The sequence below is a fragment of the Eptatretus burgeri genome, chromosome 1 (assembly GCF_056783735.1).
Source record: "Eptatretus burgeri isolate ZD-2024b chromosome 1, Ebu_testis_v1, whole genome shotgun sequence".
NCBI classification, from domain to species: Eukaryota; Metazoa; Chordata; class Myxini; order Myxiniformes; family Myxinidae; genus Eptatretus; species Eptatretus burgeri.
Window position 1 is genome coordinate 48810611 of NC_140961.1, and position 25276 is coordinate 48835886.

A 25276-nucleotide genomic window follows, 5' to 3' on the forward strand; every position below is an offset into this window, starting at 1 on the left:
CCTAATAAAATCTCTCAAGTCCCCAAAGGATCCCTTCAAAGGAAAAGGTGGATTTGTGGGAACCTCAGCGCAAGTTCAAGGTACGTCTGCAGGTCCCACGGCTGCTCCAGGCGGGCAAATCCAGAGGCCGGTAGTTTCCTGAGTGGTGGATGGTGTAAAGGGGCAAACACAATTAACACTCCTCAGGACTCTATCCATTATCACATCAACAACTCGAAGGGCACTCGGGAGACCGCATACCTCTGCCATGTAATGCTGATCCACGAGAACATATCGGGCCCAATATATTTTTGAAATATCATGCTATATATATATGTCGTTTTTGGCCCCATCTCTCAATGGTGAAGAATCACTGAAAAATGAAATACTTATCGTATCCAGATCCGGATCTTCACCAAAATCGAATCAATCCTTCCCCGTCGCACATCAAACATGTCCACCAAGTTTCATACGAATCCGTCCACAACTTCGAGATATCGTGCTATATACCGTTTTTGGCTCTGTTTCTCAATGGTGAAGAATCACTTGAAAAATTATCGGATCCGGATCCTCACCAAAATCTAATCAGTTCTTCCTTGTCACACAGCGAACCTGTCCACCAAATTTCATCCGGATCCATCAACAACTTTTTGAGATATCCTGCACGCAGACAACGTGCACGCAGACGCAGACAGATCGAGACAGACAGACAGAGACAAATAAGGGGTGAAATATAACCTCCAGTCGGTGGTAGAGGTAATTAAACTTTCCTGGGACTTTCCAATGCATCTATTTAAACGATTCAAACAACCTAATTAACCTGTCACTCCGCACATTCATGCTCATAATAGTTAGAGCCTTACCCTCTGTTTTTCATCGGTGTCTCCGCACAATTTCCTGGCTAGGCAATGTGGCTCCATTAGCAGGTCTGCACACCTGCATACTCACACAATGGCACCCCCAGCACGCTGAGGCTGCCTCCGAGGTTATCTGCTCCATTCCGAATTATGGGGGAGCTCTCCTGGCTTCCCCCTACCCCCCAGCGCCATCACTGGCAACTGGCAATGCAGGTCACTTCTCCATGGTTACCCAGGCCCATACACAAATTTAGCATGCCCACCATGGGCTCACGACCTACCCTGGCAGGTACTGAGAGATTTGGCACGGAGACTGTACCAGATCGAGTCATCTCAGACGGCGTCCGTGACTGCTTAGCAACCCCTCGGGTTGCGCAATCATCCATGGCTCGCCGGCTTCAATGTCAACGGTTGGGAAGGCAATCTGAGAGAGGCCACTCGTGACCTGGCAACGTGCCCGTCACAATATTATACATCCAAATGTGTTGATACACACCATCAAAATTATCTATGGTATGTAGAGTACACCTAGTTCCCTTTCAGAATTATTATGGGATGTGTATCCAGCAATTCAGTAAACTGCACAGGTCTGTAGTACTACGAATGGACTTCCAGAATCGTTCATGTTTGTACGTTACATGATTCTACAATATCAATATTTGAGACAAGTTAGAGGGGCTGTACAAAGGTCTGTCGAAACTTCATGCCCCAGTATCAAGAACCACCTTCGCTGTTTAAGTCTTTCCCAACAGTGGTGTCGGAGTCATTGCAATGACCATGTGCACAATATTTAGTTAACTGAATGAAAAGGAGGAAACAAAAGTGAAATGAGGCACACACGAGCACTTTCTTGGGTCGAGACATTAAACAGAGATCAAACCTATTGACAATCATTGTAGGTAAGTGTTGTACAGATCGATAAACTACAATAACTTTATGACTAAAATGGTCGATTAAAAATATATGACGAAAAAGAAATAAAATAATTGGGTTGTTTCAGCTTGTCTTTGGCTTGAAATCAGGACATTACAACCCAACAATAATAAATAAACCAATTTGAAGATGATCTGTTCTCTTGAGCAAGCAGCTGCAATAAATACTCAAAATTAAAGCAAATACATTGAAGATTATGAAGGCTTGGAGTGGAGAAGAATTCCCTTTACACAATCCTCTTATTCTAAATATTTTGCAATGGGATTGATATACATAAAAGTCATTATCTTTTCATACCGATACTGATGATGTATCAAAACGGTTTCCTAAATGTCCATTTAGTATCATGTTTTTGTTTTGTTTTTTAAACATGATTTAAGGCCCATAGTGGAGCTGCCACACATACATCGACATACAGACAAACACCAATTGAGCTTGGGGTAAGACAAGTGCCATCACTTCCTGGGATACTGGAGGAAGCAGTGACGTCACAATGGCACCGCTTTTCTCACTGCACTGGGCGGGGCCTTTCCCCAAGGAGGAATTTCCTCCTCCCCATGGATGGCAACTTATGGGGATTGTCCATGCTCATCCATTTAAATGCTGAACGGCAAGCAAGGAAGCACCATTTATTAGGTCTTTGGAAGGACTCAGCCAGGGTTCCAACTGCCGACCTCTCAGACTCAAAGCGGACGCCGTAAACATTGCATCACTGAGTCTGGTTAACTTCATACAAAAAAAAAAAAATAATAAAAGTTTTATTTAGTACAAAGCAACAAAATGTTACATTGAAACAAAACATCCAACACAATCCACATTCAGTGTTCATGTTTATGTTTATTATATTTATGGCACAGGAACTAAACTAAAGATAATAGCTGTCATGTCTTCGATGTATAATAAAATGAGCTGCTATTCACCCGACCATTGAAGCCCAAATTGTATAAACGAGGAAAGTCTGGAAGGTATTTAACCTTGTGGCGTTGTCAAGCAAGTTAGAACCCAGTCAAGTCAGTGCAGTGTGAAAACAAAAAGCAAACTTGGAAAATGAGTCTTTTAAAAGCCTTTAAGGAACAAAACCTGAATATTCATAAACAATATAATATAAGATTTTCATTTCTTCTTCGGTCCCAAATGCAGCGGTTGTCCGATATCCTTCCCTCGTAGTTTGATTTCTGCCACGGGAAGCGTTTGGTTAGAAAAGGAGAATTACAGGAACCATCCTCAAGCCCGGAACCCCCCAATGAACATGGATAAGCACAAAGACACCAGGAGGAAGAGAAGAAATGAGTAAATAAATAAAGGGTGCACAACACTCACCAAGCACACGCTCAATCTTGCCCAGGACCACATTGTTGGGGATGGCTCGGCCGACCTCATAATCTGTAACAATCTGTGGTTTTTCACTGATTCTCTAAGTGATGAAAAAAAAAAAGAAGACAAAACTCAATAAGAACATGTGCAGTCCATGGAAGTAGACCTGTTGATACATTCTCAACAAAGGTCAGCACCTATCAACTGATGCAATGCGCAAAGATGCTTGGTGACAAAATCAGTCAGCTCTATTAAACAAGGAGGACACACTCCAAAGACCACAAACAATAGATAGATTTCCAAACGAAGTACAGAGTTTGCACAAATATTCCACTGGGAGTTCAGCAGCCAATCAGATTACATGGTTGCATACATTTAAAAAAAAAATCAAGTGAAATCCTTCAATACAGCATGTGTGGTGAAGCAAATGAGTACACTTATGTCAAAATATGCAATTTATGCTTTTTCAGTTGAAAAACAATTAAAAAGCGTATTTAATATTTGAACTGTAAAAATATTGTTATTATTGTGATAAGCACATATATATATATATATATATATATATATATATATATATATATATATATATATATATATATATATATATATATATATATATATATATATATATATATATATATATATATATAACAGAAGGAATGAAATCATTCGATACAGCGTGGCAGGAGGCCGCAAAAGAATGATGGCGTAAGAAGAACTTAGCTTTCAGCGTTCGGCGATCGGCGCGAAATACGATGGTGGGCGGAAATGACGTCTTTCGGCGTGAAATGCGATGGTGGGCGGAAATGACGTCCTTCGTTCGTTCGTACATGAGAGGGGCGCGTTTCTTGGTTTTTTCCCGTCAAGCAATAAATTAAATTGTTTTCACATATATAACACATTAGTTTCACAAATTTCCATTGAAATACTCGGATATTTCCGTCAATTCTCGCTATTTCCGTCTAGGTTACGCACTGCATCTACCGGACGGCCGTCATTGGCTGTCTTGAGCCACGTGGGGGGGGGGGGGGTACACCGGAGACGTGGTAGACACCGGGGACATTTCAAAGTCGGTGCAATTGTATTCAGCGCACGCGCTGTAAAAACGATATAAAAACATGTGAGTGTGAGAGATATTCCGTTCCACCCATTGGTTGGACAGTTTGTCCGACTACACCCACAATTATAACCTGATGAAAATCAGCTGCCATTTCAGTGATAGGCAAAGCCAAAGACATCTTCGGAAGAGTCATATTCACAATAGACATATCTTCCCTACAAGTTTTCCCTTCAGTGCAAAACAACCAACACAACTTGAAAAGGATAATCAAATATAGAAAAGTTGGAGCCGATCGGCATCACGGACTTTGTGAAGATCACAGTAAGTATTGACCACAGCGATTGAGGCAGCAGTCTGTTGTCTATACACTGCCCAAATAATTATGTGACATTCTCTCAAATGAGGGCTTTTACTCCAAAGGTTATGCAGGTCCTTGCTACAATTTCTGACTATTTTCCCTTAAATGACTCAACAAGGGACCATAAAACCCATGTAATCTTAAACATCCTTGTCCAAGGACTCCAGGAACCTCGCGACATCGTGAAAGAAAACAGGTTATTATTACAGATATTCATCAGTTATTTTAGTATTCTGTTTAGAGTAAGATTATTCATATTTATCTGATCAATATGCATTGAGTATGTGAACAGATAGGGTATTGCTCCCTTCCCATCCCCTTTTTCTTTCATCTCTCTATCTATTATTTCCAACATTCTCTTACACTTCACACCATTCACTATAATACATGCGAACAAACCTATTCACTCAATTGCTCACCTGGTGGCAGAATAACAGTGATGCCCTGGCACCAAGGACACACAAGTTGTTTCGACCCCTTCATGTGACGTGAACATGGCATGGCAAAGCCAATGACGAGCAACTAGCGAGAGGGATGGTCATAAAACCCAGGGTGTGCGTGATTATATATATATATATATATATATATATATATATATATATATATATATATATATATATATATATATATATATATATATATATATTGTTGTGGTTGACGAAATTCACAAATCACCATTCAGGTCCCTTAGGTGAGATATCTCTAAGTATATGTGTAGTTAGGCCCAAACCCGTTGTCTAGAGGGAATAAATGTCATTCATGCGGGCTGCGACTCTTCAGTATAGCCGTTTTTCTTTTACTATCTTTATTTTGGACCAGCCGCCATTATTACCACCACCAACCACGTCTCAACAGCCATCACAACAACAACCACCAACCACAACGCCGCTTCACAATAACAACCACCAACCACAACGCCGCTTCACAACAACCACCAACCACAACGCCGCTTCACCACAACCGCCACGACCTTTACCGTCACAACTCGCCACCATCTCATCCACACCATCTCGCGCCACTCGTGGGCGCCGATGCTGGACTCGTGCGGGGCGCGCACCGAGCAGCGTGTTCAAAAACATCACAGACTTTCCGCAGAAAACGGATCAAAAACGACTCACGCCCACTTTTGTTCCGTCCAATCGGTGAGCGAGGGGCGATTTGGCCCCGCCTCCAGGGCGTTGGAGGGCGGTCGCTATATGCAAATTCATGGATCAAAAAGCATTCACGCCCACTTTTCCTCGGGCCAATGGGGAGCCAGGTGAAGGGTCGGAGGCAAAGGGTCAAGGGTGAAAGAGCGAAGCCACGGGGCTTATAAAAACGGCTGCGTTCGTCAGTCAGAGAGTTCAGTTGGAAGAGGAGTTGAGTGTGCGGAGTTCAAGAGAGTCGTCGGTGGAGCTGGAAAGAAGTGGTACTAGTCAGAGTGAAGAGGACGGAGCTGTGGAGAGGTGACGGCGGCGAAGGCGGACGAGGGGGTGCTCGCGTCGGTGCCGGGAGCTGCACAGGGAGAGGCCAGCAACGCGACCGAGGTGGAGGAGGAGACGCTCGCCGCGGGACCCAAGATAGGGTAATATCCTCCTTCCCCCGAGCATCAGCAACCCCCTCCTGTTTCCCCCCGCGCTGAGATAGTGCGACAAAGGGGGCCCCCTTCCCACCCCCTACCAGACACTGTCCGCGAGGCCCGCGGAGTTGAGGCACCACCGCAACTTCGCGTCTCATCATCAGACGGGTAGGCCCGACACGGTCTCGGCCCCAGGCCCGCCTACCCCCTCATCCTGGAGGGTGGTTCTCTTTTCTTTTGCTTTGGGAATGTGTGTTGTCGGCGCCGTCTGTGAAGTAAAATTGTATAAGTGTTGCCGTGTGCCCGGTAGTCGGATAGATCTGCATTGTTGCATTTGCTTTTTGTGTAATATTGCATTGTCTTCTTCTTTTACATGTGCTTTTGGTGGAATTGTATATGTGTGCTTTCCGTTCATCGCGAAATAAATGTGCTTATTGTTGAACTGTTTTCCCGCTTCGCTTCGTCCTTTCCTCTATTGAATCTCCATCTTGCTTCACGTAAAGGGTTGGTCGTGGGCTAAAACGCCCGATAATTAATCGAACCGTCGAGGCCGACGAATAACACCGCTCGGTTATCCCGATAGTACGGAACGGGTCGCTTAAAGTGGCCTGTGTCCGAAGTCGACCTGCGGCGAGGTGCGATCGCCCGGTCTACCCTCCGTGTGGGTACTTAGGTAGGTCGAATTTGGCGAGCAACCCTATCCCACGCGGGGGCCGATTGGCACGATCACGGTGAGACCGAAAGGTCTACCCGTGACTGGTTCCCGGCGTTAGTCCGAGAGGGTCACGACTGGATTGTCCGTCCGGTGGGCGACGTGCCGCGATTCGAGTTACGTGGCCGTCCGCACGCCGGCGGGCGCGAATCCGCAACAATATATATATATATATATATATATATATATATATATATATATATATATATATATATATATATATATATATATATATATATATATATATATATATATATATATATATATATATATATATCACGCTCGATTCTCCAGAGCAGTTCAAGAGCCTGTGCCCCATAAACATTCTCCGCCCTTCACTTAGTCCGTGAGAACGAAGTTTCACATTTTACTCGCCTCACTTTCCCTCGCACCTCAAATCTTTTTCATTGACATGCATTCACTTTATTTTCCTCAGAGCAATGCTTCTTCCTCAGTTTTCTCTGCGGCTTTACTGAAGTCTACATGGCCCGGCGCACCGTTTTCAGCACCAACGACAATTCACAATCCCTCGCCATCAGCCCGAACCCCCAGATACGCGTAACCGCGCAAGTCATAGTGTTGGGCAAACGGAACTCCTGTAGTTTCTCCGTAGGACCAGGGCAATGCCGCAGGAGGGAGTGAGGGACCATGCCCAAACCATGAGTTTGGACCATCACACCATCAGCAATAACCGTGAGGAATTTAAGCCATGAGGAATTAAAGAAGAAACCCTGAAATCCACATCTGTAGACCTGACAGGCTCTGGGGTTGTCATTTTAAAGCAGATGGACTATGTGAACAAAATGATGGATATCCTACAGGATAAGTCCAAGTTTCGACAGCTGGGAAGCGTTCATAAACCTGATCGTACGTCACGCTTGGAGAATCAAATCTGCAACAGGTTGTTCTAGCTGCATACACGTGGTGAACAATCTTCGTCTGAGAATGTACGACCAACCGAAGATTCACAAGCAGAATGTTCCAGAGACAAATTCTGTCCATGGTCGGCTCTGCCCAACATCAGTTGGTAAAATGGCTGGGAGAGTTACTGCAATCAACACTTGAGTCGGTCTCCAGGTTTGTCATTAGAGATTCTTTCACTTTTGCTGATGCCATAAGGGAGACCTATTGGTATGGAGAATGTAATGTGTTCTTTTGACTGACAGCCTGTTCACAAACGTCCATTTGACAGAGACCACTGATATATGCGCACATCTGCTAATACACACGGAACTTGAGCATCCGCCCATTTATGAATTTGTCTTCGTGGAATGGATAAACATGGCTACAAGGGATGTCGAGTTTCGCGTTAACAACATTGCATTCGTCCAAATTGATAGTGTGGCCATGGACTCTCCCTTGGGCCCAATTTTAGCAAACATTATTTGTTGGTTATGAGGAATTGGAGAAGCTGACCAAGTTGCAGGTATCTCGATCTCCCATCTTATATTTCAGACATGTGGACAACATATTTTGCTTGTTTGAATCCCGAGAAGTCTGTGACCATGTCTTGAATGAATTGAATCATCTTCATCCTGCCCTCAGGTTCACTAAGGAATTGGAACATTGGTTGCCTACCTTTTTTGGACGTCATGCTGGAGAGATCTGCATCATCGTTTCCTACATCCATCTCCAGGAAGTCCAATTTCACCAGAAACTCATTGGGACTCCTTTAGTTCAATGAGATACAATATTAGTTTGATCAATGTAATGCACTGGTGAGTCGAGCTTTGAGGATATGTTCCAACTCCAAGCTTCAGAACAAGATGGACAAGATTGATGGCATCTTCAATGAGAATGGAGGAGGGTGAGGAGGGGAAGAGAGAGTTGGGGTTGGGAGGGGGTGGAGCAAAGATGGTAAAGAGTTGGGAGGGGGAGGTTGCGGGTTTTTTCAGGGTGGGGGGGGGGACTTGACGCCTTAGGGTTGGGAGAGAGAGGGTGAAGATGGGGTTGGGGGAGGGGAGCAAAAATGGGACAGAGTTGGGAGGGGAATGTTGGGGCTTTGGGGAGAGGGGGTTGAGGAGTTGTGGTGGGTGGGGTGTGGCGAGGGGGTTTGAAGGCTTGGAGTGGGGACTGATTTTAGGGTTTGGAGGGGTAGGTTCATGACTCGGGGTTTGTGATTTCTGGGGGAGGGGAAAGGCCTGAGGTCTAAAGTCACATTTTACGTTGCCGGATATTCTGCAGATCCCTGATAGAATGTTTATATTCAATATCCCAGACTATCAACTCAACATGATAATACAAAGCAATTTGCTCCATCCTGCACATTATAAATATTTGCAATATACCTACTTGGAATGACATTGAACTCCCTCCCCACCCCCAAATTAGTTATTGGGATTGTTGTAATCAATGCCAGATCTGCATACATACATGCATGAATCGTGATGGTGATAAATGTGTGGTCAAGGGACTAAACTGATTGGATAAGAAGTCCCACAGACCTAGTTGCCCTTGTTGACACCAACGAGAGAAGGAAGATGGGAAGGAGGCATGGGCTGAAGTACTTGAGCTAAGCACACGACTAATGTGTGAGAAAACCTGAGTGAGGGTAGGGGATTAAATGTCGATTGAAATCCACAAAACTACATTTAGAGAGACTTACAAACAAGGTCTGCAAAGCCATTTGAAAAGCTTAAGATTGGTGGAGATGCTAACACATATTGGATAAGTAAGCCAAAGAAGTATTCTAATTGTAGTGATGAGTACAATGTTGTGTCTATTTGCACGTAGGGCTGGCAGGATGGCCTAGAGGTATGCACACTCACCTCCAAGGTCTAGCATGGGCTCCAATCCCAACCCAGCCCTAAACTGTCATCCCGGTATTTAACAGGCAGGGCGATTCATCAATGTGTGTGCCATCCCTCTGATGGACGTTAAACTGGGCATCCCGTCTGCCGGCATTAGTTGATGGATATTAGAGATCCCACGGTGTTATTCATGAAGAGTTGGCGAGCTATCGCCAGCACCATGAACAGATTACAAATTCCTGCCCTTACCTCCAGAGGGCATTGCATCAGCGACACAGCCTCATTCTCAGCCAATGATACACAGCCTTGTGCTGCACTTATTATGAAGCTCCAAATACATTATCATAGGATCAGAACTGCTTGTGCCAAATAGCCTGCACAGGAGCAGTGTCAAGATCAGGCCACCAATTGCACTTAACATGTAGAACAGCTTTAAAGGGTTTCCATACACTGTCCATCACTGCCTGCATGCACAAGGTGCTAGAAGATGACGTACTGTGGCGAGGTCCTTTTGATTGAGTCCCTTTTCTTGACGGCCTTTTTGGATGAGTTTCCCAACCTCCATTGGAACGCGTGTGTGATGGAGCTCCTCCGTCTCACGGTCGAGCTTTGCGGTGTTCCGACTCAGCACATGCTGTTTGTTCTGCCCAGCAGACCCTGAGTAGGGGTGAGGACACGGATTTGGCTTTGCAAACCATTGTACAAGTATGCAAGGAGAGCAACACCATGCATGTGCAAGGCAATCTCGATACAATCCATGTTTCATAATGATAGACCAAAAAAAAAACTGTGACAAAGAAATGGGACACAAGGCAAAGCAACTGATACTTACACTTTTTTGTTGTCTCCACATCTTGTCCTTTCCTTTGTGCAGCAGCAACTGCCTGAAAAAAAGTCATCTACTGCTTGGTATCTGGAATTTTTTTGGCAAATGAAGCAGCAGCTGGGCTCAATAGTTTACTGGCATTTTAGACATGTGTAATATATCATCCCTACTTTTAAATGCATGATATAAGTGCAGCAGAATTCAAACACACCTCAGTATGATACAAAAGATGGATATGGCTCAAGTACAAGCAAAAGTTTGCATATTTAGGGTAATTCAACATTGCCAATTTTTATCCCACCACTTCCCCCCAATATACACTTCCTGGTCGGTCAAAAGTTTTAGAACACCTCCATTTTTCCAGTTTTTACTGACATTTAAGCAGTTCAAGTCCAGTGAATAACCTGAAATGGTACAAAGCTAAGCAGTAAACTGCCAGAGGTTAAAAAAAAGAAGTTTAGGTTACAAAAAACTGAAAAATAATGTAAATTTCAGAGTTGTTAAAAAAGGCTCTTTTCACGGAAGTAATGGGTTAGCAACAGCAGCTGTTCTGCAGCAATGGAAGTAAATTAAGCCTTGAAAATTAATGCAAACAATTCCTACAGGTGTCCCAACTTTTGTTGATTAGTTACAAACCTGAGGTCTGTATAAAAGCAGTGTTGGAACAGACTGTGTTGCTCCACACTCTGAAGCATTATTTGGACAATATTGCACTGCAGGACGTAGTATATTGCTATCATAAGGTGAGAAAAAGACAATTAACAAAAGAACACAGACAGTCCATTATATCCCTTAAAAGTGTAGGTCTTTCCTTTACAGATATTGCAGAGAAGCCAAGGTGTCACTGAGTGCAGTTTCTTACACCATCAAAAGGCACTTGGAAACTGGAGGGAACTCTGACAGGAAGAGGTCTGGCAGACCCAAAGCCACAACACAATCAGAAGACAAGTTTCTCAGAGTCAACAGCTTGTGTGATCGGCGGCTCATAGGACAGCAGCTTCAAGCACAGCTTAACAATGGTCGAAGTAAGGAAGTCTCAGTTTCAACTGTGAAGAGAAGACTTCGAGCTGCAGGTTTGACAGGTCGAGTGGCAATAAGAAAGCCATTGCTAAGATGGCAAAATAATAAAAAGAGGCTTGTCTGGGCCATGAAGCACCGCCAGTGGACTACTGAAAACTGGAAGAAGGTCTTATGGACCGATGAATCAAAATGTGAAATCTTCAGTTCATCACGCAGGGTTTTTGTACGTCGTCGAGTAGGCAAAAGGATGGTTCCTCAGTGTGTGACACCAACTGTCAAACATGGAGGAGGAAGCATGATGATCTGGGGCTCTTTTGGTGGATCCAGTCGGCGACTTGCACAGAGTGACTGGCACCCTGAACCAAAAGGGCGACCATAGCATTTTGCAGCGCCATGCAATACCCTCTGGTCTACGCCTAGTTGGGTAAGGGGTTCATCCTACAGCAAAATAACGACCAAAAACATACCTCCAGGCTATGTCAGAACTACCTTAGAAGAAAAGAACAAGACTGTAGGCTTCAAATCATGGAATGGCCAGCACAGTCTCCAGACTGAAACCTCATCGAGCTGGTTTGGGATGAACTGGACAGAAGGGTGAAAGCAAAACAACCTACAAGTGCAACACATTTGTGGGAACTTCTGCAACAGTGTTGGGAAGAACTTTCCGAACAATATTTGATTTCCATTGTAGAAAGAATGCCACGAGTATGTTCGGCTGTTATATCTGCAAAAGCTGGCTACTTTGATGAGTCAAAAATTTAGATTAAATTTTGTTCAACAAAACGATTCCATGATTTCTTTGTTATCTGCAATTGTTTATTTGTTCTGTGCTTTAATTTCAGAATACATTGAAACATTAAACTGCTTAAATTTCAGTAAAAACTGGAAAAATGGGGGTGTAAAAACGACTTGCAGGTCGAAATTAGCTAAATCGTGAATTTAATTAAAAAAAAAAAAATCTGACTCAAGTTCAGCTTTTGTGATTCGAGTGCAGTTCAGATACACACAACGTCAACGCTGATAATCTTCTGCATATTCTTGTTCTTTGTCATCCACTCCATTCACAAATTTTATCACAAAAGGTTAAAAAGAATATATAAAGAGCATGCAATCCACAGTCCACCATTATGCTAATGAGACATTTATAACGATGTGCAACACATGGCTGTATACACCCCAACCATATAGAAAAGGCATGATCAGGCCACGATGGACTTGAAGCTACTAAATAGTTACAACCAAAGCTGGGGTTGTCAAGAACATGGTCAGCCCAAACCCGTTGTTGGAGATGAGGTAAACTACGTCTCAGTGAATCTCCACTGGAATAGTAGTTGCACTTGATGTGCGAGGAAGAGTATCATCATGCAGTAAAGTTTCACCTGAAGCAGGATATCTCACTATTGTCTGCATATTGCTGATCTCACTTTGTTGTGTAACATGTCACTGCAATAGCTTACAATGACAGTTTTCCATGTTAAAGAAATTCCTGGACCACGAAGAGATGTATTTTCTTTATGGTGGGGACTAAGAACAGTCTCCACTTTATGCTGACCAAGAAATAATCTCCCTCCCTCCAGTCGTGTTCCAGCAGCTCAGTTGCAATTTGCACAAGAGTGGCCTTTTGATCAAATGGGAGGTCCTCTGGTAGTGACCTGGCGCAAACCTCATCAACATTCAAGCAATAATGAACAATTGCTTCCACACTTCCAACACTGACAATCAATGCTTCTGGAATCAAGCGAGCTGACTGAACGACAGCAAAGGACAAACCCACACAAAGAAATAATAATTTTTTAAAAAGAATACAAAATCTCAGCTTGAAGAAAAGCAAGGTGATAGAGGTTCTGATGAAATATTATATACTGATGTGATATGCTGTTCTGAAAAAAAACAAGCAAGATATGTTCTGTTGTTCTGAAATGTAATAATGTTCTGAAAAAAGTAATAAACTGATGGCAGGGGCAACAGTTGGGCACATCAAGCAAAGGAATGAATGAACAGGAAAAGATAAAGAGGGAGGAGGAAACAGTAGCCTGCAAACAAAAAGGTAGAGTCAAGTATATTTAATGGGGGAAGAAAAGATAATGGGTGGGGATGGGAATGACATGAGATGGTGGTTCACCATCTGATTGAAGCCTTGTAACGAAGAGTGGAATTGAACCTTCTCTGAAAGGCAGTTCCACAAATACAGGAGAAAATAAAACAAGAAAAAAAAATAGTGTGGAGGTGTGCTGTTCGTCTTGATAATTGGAGTTCAACTTAGAGGAGGTTACTGGAAGAACAACTACATCCTGGAAGAGCTGGGGAAGGCCAGAGCGGGTGAGAGTAGATGAAAGTAGACAGGAGAGGTGGTATAAAAAAAAAGAGAAAGAAAGAACTTCAGCGCAGTCGATAGCTTGCCATCACACACACCCCGCTTCCCACTTAAAAGCAAAGCAAGTTGAAAGATGACAAAAAGTTCCACCAGGAATTAATGACTCAATATCAAATTTGAGTCAAAAAACAAACAAATTGTTTTGACCACTGTGACCACAAGTCCCTCCTCCCCAAGGTGTGAACCAGGGGTAAAATCATTAACAAAAAAAAATAATAATAAAAATAAAAATTGGTAAATATTTCATGCATCCCCCAATGATGATAGAATATACTAACTTTCATTAACAAATGTTTAAATATGTGTCAATAATTGCATTTTTATCTTGCCAAAACAAAGTTTTTGCAAGATATGCGAGTCAGCTTGGATGTTTTTTTGTTTGTTTGTCTGTAATCACGGATAAAAAATTCTGCAGAGTACAGTTATCAATGGAAATTTTTGTAACTTCGCTATCAGAAGCCTATAGAGGTCCCTTTCAGCGCATAAAATTTTGAGTCAAGGTGAAAGGTCAAGGTCACTGTCGCAAATCAGGGGAGTCGACGAAACCCTTATTTTTTGAGTAATTTTGATCGGATCGTCTTCAAATTTCATGGGAATATAGTTCATGGTCTGGCGCTCAGCTGATTAGCTTTTGGTGGCGATTGGCCTTGACCTTCATGGTCCGCGCCTCAGATCAAACATATTTGACCCCAAGGTCAAATTTTCAAGTTTTAGGAACCATATCGTGTGGCACCTCAAATTGAACACCTCGATGAGTGCTTTCTTGATATGTCAAGCTTGAGACATTATGACGTCATTTGGTAACGTTATAAGGAAAAAGCATATTTTTCATGGTTACTCTGTAGAACGATTCTCATCGGAATCTCTCGTCGGCAGATATTCCTCAAGGAGTCGCTCCTGGTGGATAGCAGCTCTGTTCACCTCAGTGTGACCTAAAATAAGTCACACGTGGTTACCTTTTGGCAAGATACGGGTCACCCTGTGGGTGACATTGGTTTATTTTTTATCTTGCCAAAACGAAGTTTTTGCAAGATATGTTAGTCAGCTTGTGTTTTTTTTTTGTTTGTTTGTCTGTAATCACGAATAAAAAAATTCTGCAGAGCACAGTTATCATTGGAAATTTTTGTAACTTCGCATATCAGAGGCCTATAGAGGTCCCTTTCAGTGCACAAAATTTTGAAGGTCAAGGTCAAAGGCCAAGGTCACTTTGTCGCAAATCAGGGGAGTCGACGAAACCCTTATTTTTTGAGTAATTTTGATCGGATTGTCTTCCAACTTCATGGGAATATAGTTCATGGTCTGGCGCACAGCTGATTAATTTTTGGTGGCGATTGGCCTTGACCTTCATGGTAAGCGCCTGAGGTCAAACATATTTGACCCCAAGGTCAAATTTTCAAGTTTTAGGAACCATGTCATGTAGTACCTCAAATTGAACACCTCGATGAGTGCTTTCTAGATATGTCAAGCTTGAGACATTATGACGTCATTTGGTAACGTTATGAGGCAAAAGCATTTTTTCATGGTTACTCTGTAGAACGATTCTCATCGGAATCTCTCGTAGGCAGATATTCCTCAAGGAGTCGCTCCTGGTGGATAGCAGGTCTGATCACCTCAGTGTGGCCTTAAAGAAGTCACACGTGGTCACCTTTTGGCAAGGTATGGGTCACCCTGTGGGTGACATTGGTTTATTTTTTATCTTGCCAAAACGAAGTTTTTGCAAGATATGTTAGTCAGCTTGTATGTTTTTTTTTTTGTTTGTTTTTTTTCTTTGTTTGTCTGTAATCACGTATAAAAAAATTCTGCAGAGCACAGTTATCAATGGAAATTTTTGTAACTTCATATCAGAGGCCTATAGAGGTCCCTTTCAGTGCATAAAATTTTGAAGGTCAAGGTCAAAGGTCAAGGTCACTGTCGCAAATCAGGGGAGTCGACGAAACCCTTATTTTTTGAGTAATTTTGATCGGATCGTCTTCAAACTTCATGGGAATATAGTTCATGGTCTGGCGCTCAGCTGATTAATTTTTGGTGGCGATTGGCCTTGACCTTCATACGTTTTTTTGTTTTTTTTGGTCTGTAATCACGTATAAATCACTCTGCAGAGCACAGTTATCATTGGAAATTTTTGTAACTTCGCATATCAGAGGCCTATAGAGGTCCCTTTCAGCGCATAAAATTTTGAAGGTCAAGGTCAAAGGTCAAGGTCACTTTGTCGCAAATCAGGGGAGTCGACGAAACCCTTATTTTTTGAGTAATTTTGATCGGATCGTCTTCAAACTTCATGGGAATATAGTTCATGGTCTGGCGCTCAGCTGATTAATTTTTGGTGGCGATTGGCCTTGACCTTCATGGTTCGCGCCTGAGGTCAAACATATTTGACCCCAAGGTCCAAAATAGTTTGGAACTATCCATGAAAAAAGTCAAATCTCGCCACGTGGCCATTTTCGTGCGGGGGAGGAAAGCCTGTCATGGCAACACATGGGAAACATGTGATCAAGGCTTTGCGACACCAGCGACGCCTATTAGTGATGCAGGAAAACGCCCGCAAGAAAATGGCTGCGCGGCAAAAGCGGACCTTTTTAATGGCTAGTTGTATTACAAAATCTTCAAATTTTGTTAGAGTGTGTTATCTCTTCCTCGATATTGATGGACTTCAAACTAACACAGGCAAAGTTTCATGGAGATCAAATTTGCAGTTTTTATTTGAGAAGGAAAAACCCATTTCCTTAGGATTCTGAATGGACAGTATGTTATTTGTTTTTCCCCTTGACCTTCTATATGACTGTAAAATTATGCTAATTAGGTAAATTGCACTTTCAAGTCCCTGGGAAGGTGCTCCATAATGATTATTGTCTTCTTCTTCTTTCGGCTGCTCCCGTTCGGGGTCGCCACAGCGGATCAACCGTATGATCCGCATCGTGATTTGTCACATGTTTTACGCCGGATGCCCTTCCTGACAACCCTGGTCGCCTCTTATGACACAGGGATATGGTACACCTATTTTAACTGTGGTATACACCGGCCCAGTATACTGGTACTCATTTCGCCGACCTCGGAAGGATGACAGGCTGAGTCAACCCCCTGGTGTATTAATTCAGTGGCTCAACGGGGCTTTAACACAGGACCTTTTGGATCCCAAGACACTGCCCTAACCACTGCGCCAACACCAGGCTCCTCCATAATGATTATTGTACGTTATCTAAAAGTTAAGTCGAGAAAAGTATCAGTCAGGAGAGGATGTCCCAACTCCCTGAAAAACCAATGCATTAAAGAGAATTCAACATTTGTATTCAAGGATTTCTTCACGTTTACCGATAAATATGGAATTTAAAACCCTTGTATTTCATTAATTCCTCAATATTTCATGCCAGACCGAACATTATTTGAAAGTACAAGATAAAAGAGGGAAAACACAATTTTTGACCTTATTTGACCTCCAAATTTGACCTTAAAGGTCAAATGCCATTTTGGCATCCAGGTGATTCTGAATGCCTGGACCATAGTGATACTTTCTAGCACAGTTGCCAGCTTTGAATAAAAAATGCTATCAAAAGTGTTTTTAGGCTTATTTCCTGGGCTTGGCCTGCCAACTAAGACTTCAATTGTCATCATACCAGTTGGCTGGGTGTGGGTATCTCTCTCACCAGCCATGGCACTTCAGCAAAAGACTTCTGCGACTCATTGTGACTGACTCAATCGGTCAACTTCCTGGCCCAGATCTCAACCAACGGTACTCCATCTCTTTTGGATCTGATTTTGACAAATTTCCCTGAAAATATCTGCTGTTCTTCTGCCACTCCAATTGGTTCTTCTGACCACATTCCTTGTCAAAGTGGACATCTCTCTGGCTGTTATTAGAGAACCACCTCACCGACGTCGAGTCTGGCACTTCACTCAGGCTGACCAGCAGGGTCTCCAAGCATCCATCAAACTTCTAGACTGGTCTCCCATCGCTACTTTCCTCCAACATCACCTCGTTCTGGAAATTCTTTCAAAGAAACTTTCTCTCTCTCATGCACAGATTTATCCCCTCTCAACAGTTGTCCTACCCTTACTCACGCCAACAGTTCACTGAAGCTTGTGGTGAGGCAGTTGTCCTGAAACAACATGCCTTTGCCTCATGGAAAGCAAACCAAACTGAGGGTAATCTCAGTTGCTTCCATCAAGCTCAGAACAAGTATGTGTCTACCCTCAGGAGAGCCAGAAAACAACATCTTTCTTAGTTTGTCTGAACTCTCAAACCTCTCTGCCTCCTTCAAATCCTGGTGTTGTCAAATCTGTTTCTGGTGTATGCTCCCTCTCCATCCCCTCCCCGACCTCAAATGGCCGAACTGCCGATTCCGCACGTGAAAAGGCTGAATGCCTAAACTTGTTGTTTGCATCGGAATCTTGTGTCCGAAACCCATCACTTTCTGTACCCACCTTACCCAGTCACACCCAACTGTCCCTGGACTCGATGTGCTTTTCTTCTGACAAAGTGGAGAGTTTGCTGTCAAACCTCGACTCAGATTCTGCAACCGGCCCATTCGGCATCACCCACGTGTCCGAAAAACTTGCTCCTCAGCTCTTGCTCAACCTCTCTGTTATATCCACCCTATCATTTGCTCAAAGACATGTCATCCACTTGGAAATCAGCAAACATAACCGCCCTGCAAAAAAAGGTGAAAAAACAGATCCCTGCAACTACAGACCAATCAGCCTTCTCCCGATCATCAGCAAGGTTATGGAATACATCATCGCTTCAGACATTAAATCCTTCCTCTTCTACAATGGCTTGATTTCCGATCACCAATTTGGTTTCAGACCAGATCACTCTACCCTGCAAATGCTGCTTCTGCTCTCCCAACAATGGATGGAGGTCCTCAATGCCAGACATGAAATCAGATCCATATCCCGAGACATATCGCGTGCTTTTGACACGGTCTGGCACCTGCCCTGCTCACCAAACTCTCTTCCTATGGTATTGAAGGCCATCTCCATTCATGGCTCACAGACTTCCTCTCCTGTCACAGTCAAAGTGTGGCCCTAAATAGAGTTCTCTCACCCCCTCTTCCAATCCAAGCTGGAGTTCCTCAAGGTAGCGTTCTGGGCCCTGTTCATTTTCTGGTTCTGAAAATCCTCTTTATCTCTTTGCTGATGACTCCACCTCTGTCATACCATCCGTTATCCCTCAGACAAGCAAGCCGCAGCTTCTTCACTCTCTGCAGATCTGGATAAATTCACAAACTAGTCTAACACGTGGAACAAGTCTTTCAATCCTGACAAAACTCACACTCTCACTATGTCTCTCCGAAAGGAGCATTTAGAATCCCTCCCATCTACTTTCTCAACAATCCTCTGGAAGAAATCCTTTCATTCAAGCTTCTGGGTCTAACTATCTGCCATGATCTTTCCTGGGGAAGCCACATTTCCAACCTGGCCTCCAAAGCCAGTCGCCGACTGTGAATCCTCCGTCGTGTAAAGTCCTTCCACGGTACACATTAATTCCTGACCACATACAAAGCTTTCGCCCGCAGCCTGATGGAATACTGCTCTCCCCCTCTGGGCTGGTGCTCCTGCCCCTCACCTTTCTCGGCTTCACGCTGTTTTCAGACCATTGGTATCTCCCGCGATGAGGTGGAGTCTTGGGGTCTCTCACTCCCTCACCGCAGGTAGGTCGGTGGTCTCTCTGTCTTCTACCTTCTCCTCTCCCGCCTCCCCATGCTCTGTCTGCGCTATGTCCCCACCATATTTCCGCAGGGCGCTCAAGGTCCGTCAACACCCCCTTCTGGTAAAACTACCAAAATCACGAATCACTGCTCACCTTCACTCTTTCATTCCTCTTTGGTCCCACCTTTGGAATAAACTACCTCACTCTATTCAATCCCATTCTTCCCTCCAAACCTTCAAAACAGGTATTCACCACCACCTGTCTTCCCCCATCCAAAACCTCAATCTTTTCTCCCCCCATTAATCCACCCCAAACCCACCTCATTCGAATTCCCTGCTTTCTTTCCTGAAAGTCCCTGTTGTGTCCATCTCGTATACCCCGTGTTCCTTGCCCCATCCCTCTCCCTTCCACAGATCTCGTCGTGTCTCTGTTCCCCACTGTTCGTCCTTCCCTCTCCTACCCCTCTTGCTTCATGCCCCCCTTGCTGTGCGTTGTGCGTTTGCTCTCATACAAGCCTTGACAATGTACACACAAAAAATTGGACCTTTTCACCTGGGTACCAGAGCCTCACATTTTCTTCTAAATGAAGGAAAAATGATAAACTGCTCTCGCATCTTCTTGCCATTTGGTGATCATAACTACAAAGTTTGGCCAATTTCTGCACAACCATTTAGGAGATACAGTAGAATCTGGATAATAAGCACACCGCCTATTTTTAGATTTAGTGGAACACATATGCGCATCCATTCAAAAAGCCTGTTGTTGGGTCACCAAAATAGGTGACCCTTATTGTCAGTAATTCTGTCTGTTTGTTTGGATGTTTGTTCATTTGTCATCAGCATAATTGGTAGTAAACGTGGGCCGATTTTGACCAAACTCATGTGGTAGGTACATCTTATGACCTAGTGCTTTGGAAATTGTGATGGTTGCTAGGAACGCTTTGATTTCCGAGCAACAACCAAAAAACCTTCAAAAATCGGTACCGTTCACGCGAAATCAATTCCGAAAGCCATTATCCCACGTAGGGTTATGAAATTTGGCATGAATGATCTACAAGTGATGCTCTATCAAACATATTCCGGTTTTTGTGATATATGGAATACTTTACCTGCAGCGCCCCCAACAATTAGGGTATGTGCGAAAATTGAAGGCCCCCTAGCGACCAGGTGAGTGCATCGATACGAATGAAACTTTGCAGGTTCATGGTACTCAATGAGTACTACAACTTTGCCTCAGGACATATTGACCGATTTCGCTTAGGTCAGGGGTCAAAGGTCAATTAGTGGAAAAATCGATAATATGGGAGAGCTGGAGGTGCCTTCGCACCAAATACTACTCCTCCTAGGGTTATGGTCAGATGGTCATGAAAATTCACACCAATCGTCTGGAATACATTGTGCACAAACGATCGAGCCGGATTTTCGATTTTGAACTTTGTTCACCCACAGCACCCCCTCAAACTTTGGGGATTTCCGATTTCAAACCGCATTTTCGGTACTTTTCATTCAAATGGATACCGAGTAGTTATCAGTAGATGGAACTGGATGAGATTTGATATGCATAATCTTAAGGTGATTCCCTATCCGCTATATGACATCCATTTTGCTCTATATCTTATAGTTTCCATGCTCGGCGACCCATCGCCGCCTACCGGTTTGTATGCACTTATTTTCCATATGCGCTAATACGTATTCAAAAAGTCATGACGTGCGCTTATAATGGTAAATGTTCTTCAGATTGGCTGCATAGATGTCAGTTTTTACATCATTGCAATTTAAATTGTCTGTACCTCAGAAACGAATATTAAATACACTTTCAGTCCTCGAGCACGTATAGGTTTAAACTCCGTGACAAGTTCGTTTTCCATGTCCGGGTAAAAGGCCCATCTTCCACTCCCCATATTCTTCGAACCTTTCCCACTCTGAATAATTATTTCCTCATCCTTCACTCATGTTGAGTCTGACTTTATTACACGTCTGTTACCGGTTCTTACAAGAGTTGTAAAACGTGATAATCTCAATCTTCTTTTCACGGGTGCATGATCGACGCTTCACTGGCGGCGTGTCCATTTTGATCGTGATGAAAAACGTTCGATAAAGGATCGTCAAAACACCCTTTTACGACCCTTGATGAGCAACGTTGTTTTGAATGTACAACTCTTGTAAGTACCAGGACCAGACTTGTAAGAAATTCCAACTTAAAGTTTATGGACCAATAAAACACGAAACGCTGTCGTGTTGGATTTGATCATGTTTTCAGTTTTCAAAGCCTTACGATGACGTTTTTCTATGCACTTATTTTTCATGGATAAATCAAATAGGGAGGCCTGTGTGCACTTAGATTTACACATACGCTCATCATCCAGATTTTACTGTAGTGTGACAGCCAAACAGACAGGAACATATTAATGCTCCCCCCTCAACCCATGTGTAGCCTTAGTAATGAAGCACACATGACAGAGACAGCACATAAATACAAGGAGTTTTAAATGGCTTTATCTGGCAAATTATGGCAAAGTTTAAGCAAACGGAAGTCAGCTTTTCTCCACAAGCCACGAGGTGATGACCCGGTCAGGATCTTTAAGGGCCTCTTGTTGACCGAGGATGATGCACAAGGAAGAATCGTGAGGATGTAACGAGTGAATCGCTTTCTCAGAATCAGATCTGTTGCAGGAGATGGAGACAGCATCGTCCAATGATGTGCATGAAATGTCATGGAGCGAGGTTATAGTGCGGAGGCCCAAAGTTACTGTAACGTTAAAACGTGAGGATTCTGGGAGAACCCCAAAAATATTTTAAAAATTTCAATAAAAAATCCAGAAAAAATCTGAACCACAACATAAACATCAACAACTAGAAGGGCAATTGGTAAAGTGCATACCTCCACCAGGCAAAGCCTCCCACCTTTCTCGGCTTCACGCTGTAGAAACCAAGGCATTTCGGATCATCGGCATCTCCCGCAATGAGGCTCTCACTCCCTTTGGGCCTCTCACCCTCACTGCAGGCTGGTCGGTGGTCTTTCTGTCTTCTACCGTCTCCTCTCCAGCCTCGCCCCCCTGCTCTCTCTGTGATTTGTCCCCACCACATTTCCGCTGGGCGCTCAAGGTCCCCCAACAACCCCCTTCTGGTAAAACTACCAAAATCACGAATCACTGCTCACCTTCACTCTTTCATTCCTCGCTTTTCCCATCTTTGGAATAAACTCCCTCACTCTATTCAATCCCATTCTTCCCTCCAGGCCTTCAAAATAGCCGTTTACCACCACCTATCATCCCCCATCCAAATCCTCGATCTTTTCTACCCCCGATAATCCACCCAAGCCCACCTCCTTCAAATTCCCTGCTTTCCTTCCTGAAAGTCCCTGTAATGTCCATCTTCTATTCCCCATGTTCCCCGTCCCATCCCTCTCCCTTCCACAGATCTCCTAATGTCTCTGTCCCCACTGTTTTGTCCTTCCCACTCCCGCCCCTCTTGTCTCATGCCCCCCTTGATGTGCGTTGTGTGTTCGCTCTCACACGAGCCTCGACAAGGTGTACAAAAAAAAAATATTTAAAAAATCTCTCAATGGTGAAGAATCACTTTGGAATTTAAAAACAAAAAAATGATCGAACCCGGCTCTGGATTCGGACCTTCACCAAAATCTAATCAGTTCGTCCTTTTGTCACACACCTAACCTGTCCAGCAAGTTTCATCCCAATCCGTTCACAACGTTTTTGAGATATCCTGCACACAAACAAAAAAAAAAAGCCAGAGAGCGGTAAAAACATAACAGACGATGACGGAGGTAACAACACAGAGGACTTATCAAAGAAGAGCCCTGCAGTATATAGATTACAGTAGATCTGAGAATCAGCGCGAGCGACACAGCACCGTTACCACGGCATCCCCTGTCCCCTCCGGGAACGTAAGACTCTCATTGGTTAAATTAAACGCAAAAACGTAAGAAGAGCCATTACTTTGCGACACGTCATCGTACGCGGGTAGATCTCGGAATGAATGATCTATAAGTCAAGTAGATCTGCGTGTGCACTCGGACTCGGATCGATTTCAATCGCCTCCTGCCGTCTCTTGGGGAAACGGACGCGGCTAACGACGGTAAAAATGAGTCTCCCGCCATCTGGTAATGTCACCCAGCAAGCACGGTGGAACCACAAACCGCCACTCGGGCCGGGAGAGCGTTCTGAAAGGCCAAAGACGTCACACGAATGGTGCACACACTGTTGTGAGACGGAACCGAGTGTCCCACCTGCTTCGAGCGGGCCTGGCTGGCGGGTGGAGCACGCTTCCGCAGAACGGTCACCGAATCCCAGTCACTTTCAGCCATCATTCGGGCGTACACCTCGCTCCACGTGACGTGGTGAACAAGAGCTGGATTTACACACCACTCTGCCTCTAATGGTCACGTGCGCCTCCTTTTACCTCGCTCGGTTACTCACATACACTGTGTGAGAAAACAACAACCACAACACACGCCGAGTGAAAAGATTTATAAAATTGGGTCCGATGAAGTAACGGAAATGATCCGAAAAGGAATCTACTAACTTTTGTCATTTAGACTTTGTTCTAATATTTGTGTGAGATTATACCGTCCTGTGTGTAACTCACGTTTCAGGTAAACAAACGTGAAAATATGGAAAACCATAGCCTCGCTTTTAAAAAAAAAAAGATTAATAACACTCAACGTTGATGTCCCACCTCTCCTCACCAACAATGAAAACCATGGCCTCGCTTTTAAAAAAAAGATTAATAACACTCAACGTTGATGTCCCACCTCTCCTCACCAACCAGGAAAACCATAGCCTCGCTTTTAAAAACAGATTAATAACACTCAACGTTGATGTCCCACCCCTCCTCACCAACAAGGAAAACCATAGCCTCGCTTTTAAAAAAAAAAGATTAATAACACTCAACGTTGATGTCCCACCCCTCCTCACCAACAAGGAAAACCATAGCCTCGCTTTAAAAAAAAAAGATTAATAACACTCAACGTTCATGTCCCACCCCTCCTCACCAACAAGGAAAACCATAGCCTCGCTTTTAAAAACAGATTAATAACACTAAAGGTTGATGTCTCGCTCCTCCTCACCAACAATGAACTTCGACGGAGAATAACAAGGAACTTCAAGGAAGGATAACAAGGAACTTCGACGGAGGATAACAAGGAACTTCGACGGAGGATAACAAGGAACTTCAAGGAAGGATAACAAGGAACTTCGACGGAGGATAACAAGGAACTTCGACGGAGGATAACAAGGAACTTCGACGGAGGATAACAAGGAACTTCGACGGAGGATAACAAGGAACTTCGACGGAGGATAACAAGGAACTTCGACGGAGGATAACAAGGAACTTCGACGGAGGACAACAAGGAACTTCGACGGAGGACAACAAGGAACTTCGACGGAGGACAACAAGGAACTTCGACGGAGAACAACATGGAACTTCGACGGAAGGACAACAAGGAACTTCGACGGAGGACAACAAGGAACTTCGACGGAGGATAACAAGGAACTTCGATGGAGGATAACAAGGAACTTCAAGGAAGGATAACAAGGAACTTCGACGGAGGACAACAAGGAACTTCGACGGAGGATAACAAGGAACTTCAAGGAAGGATAACAAGGAACTTCGACGGAGGATAACAAGGAACTTCGACGGAGGACAACAAGGAACTTTGACGGAGGATAACAAGGAACTTCGACGGAGGACAACAAGGAACTTCGACGGAGAATAACAAGGAACTTCAAGGAAGGATAACAAGGAACTTCGACGGAGGATAACAAGGAACTTCGGCGGAGGATAACAAGGAACTTCGACGGAGGATAACAAGGAACTTCGATGGAGGATAACAAGGAACTTCAAGGAAGGATAACAAGGAACTTCGACGGA

General features: G+C 43.8%; 1 protein-coding gene across 2 annotated transcripts; it reads right to left on the minus strand.

The window, feature by feature from the left end:
* Window positions 1-2586: 2586 nt before the first annotated feature.
* Window positions 2587-24011, minus strand: EDF1 (endothelial differentiation related factor 1). Of its 2 annotated transcripts, XM_085883323.1 has the most exons (6): window positions 23993-24011; window positions 23634-23828; window positions 10354-10405; window positions 10018-10178; window positions 3090-3183; window positions 2587-2944 (listed from the first exon to the last, which is right to left on the minus strand). In XM_085883323.1, the coding sequence occupies exons 2-6, from the start codon at window positions 23712-23714 to the stop codon at window positions 2883-2885; spliced, it is 450 nt and encodes a 149-aa protein (XP_085739449.1). In that variant the 5' UTR covers window positions 23715-23828; window positions 23993-24011; the 3' UTR covers window positions 2587-2882. The 2 variants fall into 2 exon arrangements, with proteins under 2 accessions (XP_085739449.1, XP_085739458.1); XM_085883332.1 differs by lacking the exon at window positions 23993-24011 and having other exon boundaries at window positions 23634-23887.
* Between the last annotated feature and the right edge of the window lie 1265 nt (window positions 24012-25276).

Bases quoted from the DNA above. Each gene is read 5' to 3' on its own strand.
- EDF1 (XM_085883323.1), bottom strand. From the start codon at position 23,714: ATGATGGCTGAAAGTGACTGGGATTCGGTGACCGTTCTGCGGAAGCGT. The intron at 10,406-23,633 runs GTGGGACACTCG...ACTTTTTTTCAG, and splicing joins GCCAGGCCCGCTCGAAGCAG to GCAGTTGCTGCTGCACAAAG. The intron at 2,945-3,089 runs GTGAGTGTTGTG...TTCCCGTGGCAG, and splicing joins CAAGATTGAGCGTGTGCTTG to AAATCAAACTACGAGGGAAG.